Source organism: Perca flavescens, chromosome 14 (genome assembly GCF_004354835.1).
Source record: "Perca flavescens isolate YP-PL-M2 chromosome 14, PFLA_1.0, whole genome shotgun sequence".
Lineage (NCBI taxonomy): Eukaryota > Metazoa > Chordata > Actinopteri > Perciformes > Percidae > Perca > Perca flavescens.
The window spans coordinates 7417997-7430605 of NC_041344.1; the positions used below are offsets into that span (position 1 = coordinate 7417997).

General features: G+C 40.3%; 1 protein-coding gene across 1 annotated transcript; it reads left to right on the top strand.

The window, feature by feature from the left end:
- Positions 1–3618: 3618 nt before the first annotated feature.
- LOC114567987 (major histocompatibility complex class I-related gene protein-like) lies at positions 3619–10553 on the top strand. Its single transcript, XM_028597304.1, has 7 exons — positions 3619–4061; positions 4284–4553; positions 7637–7915; positions 8762–9064; positions 9893–10006; positions 10204–10221; positions 10386–10553. Exons 1-7 carry the CDS (start codon positions 4013–4015, stop codon positions 10388–10390), a joined length of 1038 nt encoding a protein of 345 aa, XP_028453105.1. The 5' UTR covers positions 3619–4012; the 3' UTR covers positions 10391–10553.
- Positions 10554–12609: the final 2056 nt, after the last annotated feature.

A 12609-nucleotide genomic window follows, 5' to 3' on the forward strand; every position in this document is an offset into this window, starting at 1 on the left:
TGGGGGGCGAAAATGCCTTGTTGATGCTAGAGGTCAGAGGAGAATGGGCCGACTGAGTAGAACTGATAGAAGATCAACTTTGACTCAAATAACCGTTATAACTCGTTACAACTGAGGTATGCAGCAAAGCATTTGTGAAGCCACAGCACGCACAACCTTGAGGCGGATGGGCTACACCAGCAGAAGACCCCACCGGGTACCACTCATCTCCACTAAAAATAGGAAAAAGAGCTCACCAAAATTGGACAGTTGAAGACTGTAAAAATGTTGCCTGGTCTGATGAGTCTCGATTTCTGTTGAGACATTCAGATGGTGGAGTCAGAATTTTGCGTAAACCGAATGAGAACATGGATCCATCATGCCTTGTTACCACTGTGCAGGCTGGTGGAGGTGGTGTAATGGTGTGGGGAATGTTATCTTGACACACTTTAGGCCCCTTAGTACTAATTGGGCATTGTTTAAATGCCACAGCCTACCTGAGCATTGTTTCTGACCATGTCCATCCCTTTTTGACCACCATGTACCCATCCTCTGATGGCTACTTCCAGCAGGATAATGCACCATTTCACAAAGCTCGAATCATTTCAAATTGGTTTCTTGAACATTACAATTAGTTCAAATGGCCCCCACAGTCACCAGATCAACAGGATATTCGTACCCTGGATGTCCACCCCACAAATCTCCATCAACTGCAAGATTCTATCCTATCAATATGGGCCAACATTTATTAAAGAATGCTTTCAGCACCTTGTTGAATCAATGCCATGAAGAATTGGTAGGTCTTGGTAGGGTGTTCCTAATAATCCTTTAGGTGAGTGTATATAGACAACAGAGTCTAAGCATAGCTAAAATAGCCTATATATGGTGCTGGAATGGACAATTAGACTTTAGAAAGCTGTGACATCTATTGTTGGTCTTGTTCTGTGTCCATACAACTGTCTAGCGTGGGTTTTGTCGGCAACTTTGTGCATGATACGCCAATGTTAATTCAATGAGTTACTGCAGCTGTAGGCCTTATATGCCTGCCATTTTATTAAGTAATCAATTTTCATGAGCTTGAAATATTCTATATTATTATTACTAAGGGCCTGGGCATTTATTCTGTTTTTGAGCAATTTTTCCAATAGAAATTTATTAAATTCCCCCATTTAAATCTTTAAATGCCGTTTTCTCAAAATGAGTTTTTTGTCATTCTCCAGTATAAACATCTCAGCCTATGTAACACCTACAGTACAGGCCAAAAGTTTGGACACAACTTCTCATTCAATGTGTTTCTTTTTTATTTTCATGACTATTTACATTGTAGATTCTCATTCTACACATATGGAATTATGTACTTAACAAAAAAGTGTGAAATAACTGAAAACGTCTTATATTTTAGATTCCTCAAAGTAGCCACCCTTTGCTCTGATTACTGCTTTGCACACTCTTGGCATTCTCTTGATGAGCTTCAAGAGGTAGTCACCTGAAATGGTTTTCCAGCCGTCTTGAAGGAGTTCCCAGAGATGCTTAGCACTTGTTGGCCCTTTTGCCTTCACTCTGCGGTCCAGCTCACCCCAAACCATCTCGATTGGGTTCAGGTCCGGTGACTGTAGAGGACAGGTCATCTGGCGCAGCACTCCATCACTCTCCTTCTTGGTCAAATAGCCCTTACACAGCCTGGAGGTGTGTTCGGGGTCATTGTCCTGTTGAAAAATAAATGATGGTCGAACTAAACGCAAACCGGATGGGATGGCATGTCGCTGCAGGATGCTGTGGTAGCCATGCTGGTTCAGTATGCCTTCAATTTTGAATAAATCCCCGACAGTGTCACCAGCAAAGCACCCCCACACCATCACACCTCCTCCTCCATGCTTCACGGTGGGAACCAGCCATGTAGAATCCATCCGTTTTCTGCGTCACACAAAGACACGGCGGTTGGAACCAAAGATTTCAAATTTGGACTCATCAGACCAAAGGACAGATTTCAACTGGTCTAATGTCCGTTCCTTGTGTTTCTTGGCCCAAACAAATCTCTTCTGCTTGTTGCCTCTCCTTAGCAGTGGTTTCCTAGCAGCTATTTGACCATGAAGGCCTGAATAAAGCCCTGCATGTCTCCCCATCCTCTCACACAGGCTGAAATTACAGCCCGGTCTCATGGCAGTTCGTGTAAATGTGACGTTATTGTAATCTATTGATACGTGTTCACGGAGACGTTTCTGTCGGTTTTTACGTGGCAGACAACACAAAAATTTGAAGTAATGTATTTCAATGGGAAGCATATTTTGTGGCCACAGCACGGAAATGGTAGGGAGTGATATAAAAAGCCGAAAATCCGCGTAGGGAGGTTGGTCGGGTTGGTGGATGGGTCAAACAACACAGGACTTTCACACGGGCGAGCGGGGATCGCGTCCTGTGTACTTTGTCTGGCGTTTTGTCCCGCGTGTTACTGTGGCACGTCTCCCGGCATTTAAGGCGCCCTTTCCCCGTAAGGTTTTTCCTAAACCCAACCTCCGCCATCCCGTTTTTGTGGCGCCTCCCCAGCGGGCCGCCTCGCGGGTGCCTCCCGGCTTATGGAGTGTCCTTTTCGGCCGCCTCCCGGCGTCCTTTCCCCGAGAAAATAATGTGACATTTACACGTAAAAAACGAGAAAAACGTCTCTGTGAACACGTATCAATAGATTAAGAATAACGTTGACATTTACACGAACTGCCGTGAGACTGGGTTGGAAATTGTTATTAATATTAATATTATATTAGTATATTAGATTATAAACAAGTTCAGGGGAGACACCCCAGGTGAATAGGACAAAATAATGAACTTCCCCACTTAATTACTTACATTGAGACATATATTTGTATTACAAGTTTGCTGAAATGTTTTCTTTAAATATGCAAATGAGGCCTTATCTAATGCTAATTTTGGTGAATTTAGCAGAAAATTGCAGGTTCAAATAGACAAAGTGTAGTAAAATGAACACCTTAATGTGTATTTTATATATTTTTTCCCCAATAGTCTGAAAGAAGACATGCTATGGAAGCAAAATAACCCCAAAACTCCAAATTGAAAAATTATGGTTTTGCCTGGGGTGTCTCCCCTTAAGACGACCCTGTATGAATTAAGGTGACACATTTTCTTATTTTTTTACTATTTATGTTATGTAAGCTACGTTGTGTATCTATGTGGATCGAAATAAACTAAACAAAAAAAATGAAGTCCCGCATGTCTCCCCCTCCTTTCACACAGGCTGAAATAACATCATTTTACTTTCTCTTTCGTTCATAACCTCACCGGGTCAGTTTAACCCAAGTGTTGGGGGTCTGGTTTGTGGTTCTCCCCCCTCCTCCTCCTTCCTCAACTTTTTTACAGCTCGGAGTTCTCTCTCGGGTGAACTGCTTTAATGTGTTTATACAAATTGGTGGTGTAACCACAGTGGTAAATTACTTTTTTGCACACATCACATGTGGCAGTGTCCGTATCAGCTGGAGTGAATAAACTCCACACAGCGATTCTCTTTCTTTCCGCCATCATCACGGTCTTCTCTCACTGTTCTGACTCACCGCCTCCGGCAGAGCAGGGAGGGGGAGGGGGCAGAGAGAGAGAGAGAGAGAGATGCGCTGTTTGCACACTGCGCACAGCGCTCGCATGAACTCGGAGAGAAACTGCCACAAAAGTATTGATCTCATCACGACAGTATCGATACTTGGTATGGATACTGTCGATATTTAGATCGATACGCCCAGCCCTACCAGACATAACTACCCCAAAACAATATTTTCAAGTTTGACTCATTAATTTAGCAGTTACAGTGGGGTCACGTATTCTGACGGCTGCTACTGTAGGCTACTTATAATATATGGTGACCTCAGAGGTACTGGCTCTGTTTTGCTCGTTTTGATGAAAGTGAGTTTGTACCTCGTTGTTTCCCTCAGCACTCGTTTGTGATTTAATCCCGGATGTTCGAATCTGTTTTCTTTCTAACTTTACCGAAATCCAGCTCTGTCCTCAAACACGTCTTTACAGGGCTAACAAGATGAAAATCTTCCTGTTGTTGCTTCTCTTCTGTCACGTCTCATCTCCAGGTAAGATCACATTTTAAATCTTTACTTTACTTTGAACTCAGCTCTGTGTTTAGTTTCTGTGTAGCTCTGGAACACGTGTTCAGCTGGAGTTTAGTTTCACTTTTACTTCAACTCGAGACTATCATGTTTTAGATTAACTGAATCATACTGCCATCATATGTATGATAAAATAATGATATGCGTCTATTTAAACTGAATGTATAAACCTTGTTTGTCCTGTAGTGAAACACTCACTCAAGTTTTTCCTCACTGGATCTTCTGGAGTCCCAAACTTCCCAGAGATTGTGGCTGCTGGAGTGGTGGATGAAGTTCTGATTGGTTACTGCGACACCAAGATAAAGATAGTAGAACCCAAACAGGACTGGATTAAAAGAAGTTTAGAAAACCATCCTCAGCAGTTGGAGTGGTACACTCAAACATGTTTGGAGATTGAGCCAAACTTCTTCAAAGCTAAAATAGATAACTTCAAGCAACGCTTCAACAAAAGTGGAGGTACAGTATTTATACATGTTACATTTAACTTTTACTGCTAAACTGTAAAGGGACTGAACTCATTCCCACCCTGAGGTAATGACATTCTAAACATCAATAGTCAAAATATCTTCACAATAACATAAACAGGAAGAGGAAATACAAGACATGTCCTTCATGGACCTGTCAGATAATGTGATTGAGGGCCTTATCATCTGTCTGGACAGGTTTGATTTCAGGAATCCAAATGTTTCGTTTACCATCCGAAGCTTTGTGTTGAACACTTAAAAAGGGAAATAACTAAGATTTTGATATTACATGTTGGAAAATTGGAAGCCTGTCTAGGCTTTTTTTTTCATCCTAAGCTTTCATTACACAAAATCTGACTAATGAAATTCAGCTGTCTTTCACTGAGATGGTAATCCAAGAAGTAGAAAATAATGTAATAACTATAAATTGTTGGTCAATTGAACCTGGGACTGCATCCAAGGCTGCAGATGTTAGCTAGCACCAGTTGTATGATAACAGAACACAAGGAGGAGAGAGATCAGGTCCTCAGCTGGACACCAAGCAGGGATGGTTCATTTCATGTTCCATATCTGAAACCCTAAACTATGGACTGACCCACACTGGTGTCACTTTGTAGATATATACAGTACAGGCCAAAAGTTTGGACACACCTTCTCATTCAATGCGTTTCCTTTTTATTTTCATGACTATTTACATTGTAGATTCCCACTGATGGCATCAAAACTATGAATGAACACATATGGAATTATATACTTAACAAAAAAGTGTGAAATAACTGAAAACATGTCTTATATTTTAGATTCTTTAAAGTAGCCACCATTTGCTTTTTTATTAATAAGGGACAAAATTCAACTAATTAACCCTGACAAAGCACACCTGTGAAGTGAAAACCATTTCAGGTGACTACCTCATGAAGCTCATTGAGAGAACACCAAGGGTTTGCAGAGTTATCAAAAAAAAAAGCAGGGTGGCTACTTTGAATAATCTAAAATATAAGACATGTTTTCAGTTATTTCACACTTTTTTGTTAAGTACATAATTCCATATGTGTTCATTCATAGTTTTGATGCCTTCAGCGAGAATCTACAATGTAAATAGTCATGAAAATAAAGAAGCACATTGAATGAGAAGGTGTGTCCAAACTTTTGGCCTGTACTGTATATATATATATATATATATATACATATACACACACACATACATACACACACTACCGGTCAAAAGTTTTAGAACACCCCAATTTTTTTTTTATTTATTGAAATTTTAGCAGTTCAAGTCCAATGAATAGCTTCAAATGGTAAAAAGGTAAGTGGTGAACTGCCTGAGGTTAAAAAAAGTAAAGTTACCCAAAACTGAAAAATAATGTACATTTCAGAATTTTACAAAAAGGCCTTTTTCAGGGAACAAGAAATGGGTAAACAATGTAAAGCTGTTCTGCAGCAATGGAGGTTGATCAAGCTTTGAAAGTTGGTGCTACCAATTCCCACAGGTGTTCCAACTTGTCTGGATTACTGACAACCCCCTCTGTTTGTATAAAAGGATTGTTGGAACACACTATGGTACCGTACCCTCGTGAGCGTTATTTGAACAGTATTGTACTGCAGAAAGTAGTGTGTTGCTATAAAAAAGACAATTAACAATGGAAGAGAGACAGACCATCATAACACTTAAGAATGTTGGTCTTTCCTACAGAGAAATTGTGAAGAAAGTCAAGGTGTCAGTGAGTACAGTATTCTTCACCATCAAAAGGCACTTAGAAACTGGGGGAAACTCTGACAGGAAGAGGTCTGGCAGACCCAAAGCCACAACAGAATCAGAAGACAAGTTTCTGAGAGTCAACAGCTTGCGTGATAGGCGGCTCACAGGACAACAGCTTCAAGCACAGCTTAATAGTGGTCGTAATAAGCAAGTCTCAGTTTCAACTGGAAAGAGGAGACTTCCAGATGCAGGTTTAATAGGTCGAGTTGCAGCAAGAAAGCCATTGCTAAGACGTCAGAATAAGAAAAAGAGGCTTGCCTGGGCCAAGAAACATCGTCAATGGACTACTGAAGACTGGAAGAAGGTGCTATAGACTGATGAATCAAAATTTGAAATCTTCGGTTCATCACGCAGGATTTTTGTACGCCGTTGAGTAGGCGAAAGGATGGTTCCTCAGTGTGTGACATCAACTGTCAAACATGGAGGAGGAAGCGTGATGGTCTGGGGCTGTTTTGCTGGATCCAGGGTCGGTGATTTGGCACCATGAACCAAAACGGCTACCACAGCATTTAGCAGCACCATGCAGTACCCTCTGGTATGCGCCTAGTTGGTCAGGGGTTGATCCTACAGCAAGATAATGACCCAAAACATAAGTCCAAGCTATGCCAGAACTACCTTAGCAAAAAAGAACAAGATGGTAAGCTTAAAAACATGGAGTGGCCAGCACAGTCACCAGACTTTAACCCCATTGAGCTGGTTTGGGATGAACTGGACAGAAAAGTGAAAGCAAAGCAACCTACAAGTGCCACACATTTATGGGAACTTCTGCAACAGAGTTAGGGAAGAACTTTCTGAAGAATATTTGATTTCCATTGTAGAAAGAATGCCACGAGTATGTTCAGCTGTTATATCTGCCAAAGGGGGCTACTTTGATGAGTCAAAGATTTAGAATACATTTTGGTTTATAAATTGATGATTTCTTTTTTAACTTAAATTGTTCATTTGTTCTATTATTTAATTCCAGAGTACAATAAGACATTGAACTGCATGAATTTCAATAAAAACCTGGAAAAATGGGTGTACAGAATATACACTTGTTTCATTGCCATCAGCAGTCATCTGGGAATGTACAGAGTAGTTACTATTTAAGCTGTGAAAGAGAAATGGGGTTCCATCACCCATAGCAACCTCACCAAGCCAATCAAATCAGCAGAACTCCCTATTGTATGAGTATTGTTATGTTTTATTTTTGATGTGTTGCTTTATATGATCATCTTAATTAATGTAAAGTGTCTTTATACTGTCAAAAGCACTCTATAAATAAAATTGATTATTATTATTATGCATTATTAATAATTACAGTCTCCGTCTCTCAGGTGTCCACATTTTCCAGGAGATGAGTGGTTGTGAGTGGGACGATGAGACTGGAGAGGTCAATGGTTTTAATCAGTATGGTTATGATGGAGAAGACTTCCTAGCATTGGACATGAAGACAGAGACATGGATCGCTGCAAAACCACAGGCTGTCATCATCAAACAAAGATGGGATGCAGACAAATCTAGAATAAAACACAATGAGATTTACCTCACAAAGATGTGTCCTGAATGGCTGAAGAAGTATGTGGACTACGGAAAGATCTCTCTGCTGAGAAAAGGTAGAATCACATTTCCTGATGTAGTTTCATGAACACAACAATGTTCATACAGTCTGCTCAGACTGAACTGCCATTTTATTATCACTCCAATCAGTCTGACATCACCTTCTTTTTGGCTGTTTTCTGTGGTGGTAAGATTTGATCTAGCCCTCCTCAATCAGTAGAGACTGACAAGTTAGAGTGCTCTGACATTACTTTCTATCAATAGCCAATGATAGCCAGTGCACAGTTAGCATACGGTGAGTAAGTTTAACTGCATTGACAGGTGGTCTGTCAGTTGGTCCGTTTGTCCTTCAGCTTGTTACAGACTGACTGGATGGCTGTAAAATACTGTACATATATTCATGGTCCCCAGAGAATCTATTGTAAAAAATTTGAACCTCTGACTTTTCAGCTAACGCCATCATCAGGTCAAATCCTTCTGTTTATCCAGCTATTTGATTTATGACCAAATACCTGCAAAACTAATGACATTCTCTCAGCCTCAGCTGTACTTTAGGTTTAGCACTAATGAGGAAATATTAGAATGCTAACATGCAGAACTGAGATTATAACCTGCCAAACATCAACATGCTGCTAAAATTAGCTCAAAGCGTCGCTGTCCATCAGAACAACCTCAGAGCTGCTAGCATGGCTTTAAACTCTTAGTCTTGTTGGTTGATGTTTATTTACTTCTTTATTTTACTTGGAAGAATGTTCACACCTTCTGTTACCAATTCCCTATTGTATTTTTCTTCAGTTTTCTTTTTCCGTTGTTTTCTTTCCTTTCACCTTTCACCTTTGACCTTTCTCATCTCTCTCTCTCTCTCTCTCTCTCTCTCTCTCTCTCTCTCTCTCTCTCTGCAGATCTTCCCTCAGTGTCTCTCCTCCAGAAGTCTCCCTCCTCTCCAGTCAGCTGCCACGCTGCAGGTTTCTACCCTGACAGAGCCATGATGTTCTGGAGGAAAGATGGAGAGGAGCTTCATGAGGACGTGGACCTCGGAGAGATCCTCCCCAACCACGATGGATCCTTCCAGATGAGTGTTGACCTGGACCTTTCATCAGTCCCAGCTGAAGACTGGAGGAGGTACGACTGTGTGTTTCATCTCTCTGGTGTGGAGGACGACATCGTCACCAAACTGGACAAAGCAGAGATCAGGACCAACAGAGGTGAGACTGGAATCAGACGTGAGGAGCTTGGTTTTTGTTACCTTTGCCAAGGTGGTTATCTTTGTGGTCTTTTATATTTGTTTGTTTGCAACAGATTTTTATAAATGTTGGTGGATTATGTTATCCACCAACATTTATAGAAATCTGTTCGGCCGTAATCCAAGAAAGAATTTATGAGAAACTGGTGTGTATAATGCCAACATTTTAATTTCAACCTTATTGTCAACAAGAGGAAAATTGTCTCACAGCCAATTAAAGCACAGAACACAGGCTTGAACATAAAACATAATAAATACGTAACACGTGCAATTATCTTAAAGAACAGCTAAAAAAATCCCCACATAAACATAAAAAACTATGTGCAGCCCTGTATGGGAGACAGTGTTGAGATGACAGAAATGAGGGAGAGAGAGATGCAACCGGATGCAATAAAGGTCTCGGTTGCACTCAAACTATTTGTCGCCAGTATGGCTGGCTGTGAGATTTAGATTCTGTGAAGTTATACTTTATTACATAACCAGCCATAAGTCTTAAAAACATTGGAGGACCGGTGCTGACATTTACTCACGAGAATTCCTGCAAAGTTACTTTTCACATGTAGATGGCGCCACGAGAAAATGGTAATTAAGTTAGCCCATGCCCCAGAGAACAATGAAAAGGAGTGAAGAGCAAATAGCACCACTGTGTGGATAATTGAAAAAGTACCTTTTACATTTTTGCTTTTACATCCTAAACTCCTAAAGTGTAGAAGCAAACTCTTCAGCACGGCTTGATAAGTTGCAACAATGTGAATGAAGCCAAAGTGTGAATGTTGTGTGTTGGTTCCAGTTGGTCCCCCAGAGTTCCCTGCTGGTGCTGCTGTTGGAGTTGCTGTAGGACTGCTGCTGCTGCTGCTGGCACTCTGCATCTCTGGACTCTTCATCTGGAGAAGGAACAATAATGGTGAGGAACAAACATGTTTTAATCCACTAATGACTTTAATATGAATACCGCTGATAGACTCGTCCTGCATATTATTTGTGGTACTTTTGGGAAATCAATCCGTTTATAGGCGATAGGGAATTTATCATTTATCTCCCTTCATAAAGTCTGAAATGTAAATTGTTTTCTAACATTGTTTTCTCTCATCTGTATTTCAGGCTTCCGGCCTGCTAACAGTAAGAATTCTACCTTAAAATACTTCAAATTGATTTTCTTTTTCCCCCGTTGTGGATAAGCAACTAATATCCTGTTCACCATAAAAACTAATGTTCTGCAAAATGTGGACATCAATATGAGAAAAATATGACTTTTACTATTTATTTACTACTTGTCTTGACAGGGTGACAGTGAAGATTAGAAGAGGATGCTGAAGTCCACTGAGTGAAGAGTCAACAAAATCTCGACAGTCCCTGCGTTCCAGTACTACCGTACTATTTAGTATGTTAGAAAAAAGATTTAGTACATCCCAGTATGTCCAATGCAGTTTGCCAAAAAATACCGGAGGCCTGTACTACGAAGCAGGATTTGGCGTTAACGAGCTAACTTCAGGCTCAACCCAGGATTTTTTTACGAAGGTGGATCAGTTGTTATCGGGTTCAATCGCCGTGGTAACTCATGTTGAACGCCTAACCTGGTCGGGAGCAGGTTAGGTTGGAGATCAGAGATCAACCGGTGTAAAAGCACCGCCTACTGACAAATCAATACTCGATTGATAACGGCGTCACCGTTCTTAAAGAAGATCAGGCGGAGCTCGGTGCAGAGAGAGAGAGAGGGGGGGAGAGGGGTGCGCTCATAAAAGTTAAAACATTTAGAGACCAACAACCCCATTAACATGGGTATTTTTATGAAATATAGCCTATATATTTTAATGGGAGGGAATTACATATCGGCTTCTTGAGCCATGTGTCGCCAATGCGCACATCGGTTTGAATTATGTTTTTATATTTTTTATTTGCTCTAACGATCGCTTCCCACTGCCAGGGTTGCAACTGAAATAATAGGCTAAATCAACGACAGTTTATGGAAAGCCCAAGTGTAATTATGGTCAGATCTTGGTCCTGACTGATGAGGAAGTGATATTAATAAGTGTTGTGATTTAAACATCTACAGCGTCGGCTATTTATTTTTTATTTTTTGCCAGCTTTCCTTCCTGTTTTAGGAAGCAGCGACTGTATGGCATGTTGATCTTGCTTCGTAGTACAGGCCTCTGGATGTGCCTCTGCATCTGGTCAGATGTTGCAGTAGGCAAGCCAGCATGCTTTTCTGGCTATTCTTCTTTTTTTTTTTTTAGGTCCATTTCCACTTTATTAAATCATTGCAATATTTTTATTTTATTTTATTCTAATATGAGACAATACAAGACACCACAAATGATAGGCCTACAAGATAGACACAAAGTCACAAAAAGGAAGACAAAAAATAAAGATTTCTGGCTATTCTGACCCACAATCCTTCAGGGGTTTGAATGTGCAAAGATGTTGCAATGAAATCTGGGCCCTGGTGTGTGAGTGAGGGGATGGATCCCCCCCCCACGCTCATGTTCCCGGGCCAACAAGAGCAGACTGGAGTCTGGTGAAGATTTAATGTTGTTTAATGTATCTCTATAATAACACCAAAAATCTGTTATTATTCATGTGCCGCATTTTTTTGGTTGCACTGATTACTGTTTTTAAATAATTTACTAATATGTGATAAAGTGTACCAACCCCCATTTTACTATAACTTGTACAGATTAGGTTTTTATTCACGAATAAAGTGCTTCAGAAAACAACATTTAAGAGTAAGGCCAATTTGGTTCTTCAGGCAGGTAGGATTTGTTGTTTGTATGAGGTTTATAGTTCTTTCATAACATTTAAAGTATTTTCCTGAATTCCTCTTTGGTAAAGGTATTTTGTGTTATTATTAATTGAATGATGAATACATATAATCAGAGTTTATCATGATAAACTCAGCAAGCAGAAAGAGTTCCAGCCTTAATGGTCTTGCCCCATCATACCTGTCCGACTTGCTTCACCCCTATACTCTAACCCGCTCACTCAGGTCAGCTGATCAACTGCGCCTGAGTGTTCCCCGTAACAAAGCGGAAACTTATAGGGGATCGTGCTTTTGCTGTGGCAGCTCCAAAAATATGGAATGAGCTACCTCTGCCTCTTAGACAGGCTTCTTCACTGTCTACTTTTAAATCTCTTAAAACCCACCTTTTTTCCTTGGCCTTTCCCAGCAGAGGCTGACATTTTTGTGTAATTATTTTGACTGTGATACTGTTTTATGTTTTAAATGTAGATGTTTTAAATGTTTTAAATTATTTTAAATTTTTCTGTACAGCACCTTGTGCAACGTTGTCTGCTTTTAAAGTGCTTTATAAATAAATTTGATTGATTGAATGATTAAAGTCACAAAAAATATAAAATATTGCCTCAATAGGCTATAATATGTGACACGTACAGTAACCGTAAACTCTATTTGTAACTTTTTATAAAGTACTTCAGCAACAATAAGTGAGGATGGAAAGAGCTACTCTCTTTCCATCCTCACTTATTGTAAACAGCGCCAAAGAAAGAGCA

Excerpts from the sequence above, each read along its gene's own strand:
- LOC114567987 (XM_028597304.1), top strand. The coding sequence starts at position 4,013 with ATGAAAATCTTCCTGTTGTTGCTTCTCTTCTGTCACGTCTCATCTCCA. Across the intron at positions 7,916-8,761 it reads GATCTCTCTGCTGAGAAAAG|ATCTTCCCTCAGTGTCTCTC; the intron begins GTAGAATCACAT and ends CTCTCTCTGCAG. Across the intron at positions 9,065-9,892 it reads AGAGATCAGGACCAACAGAG|TTGGTCCCCCAGAGTTCCCT; the intron begins GTGAGACTGGAA and ends TGTTGGTTCCAG.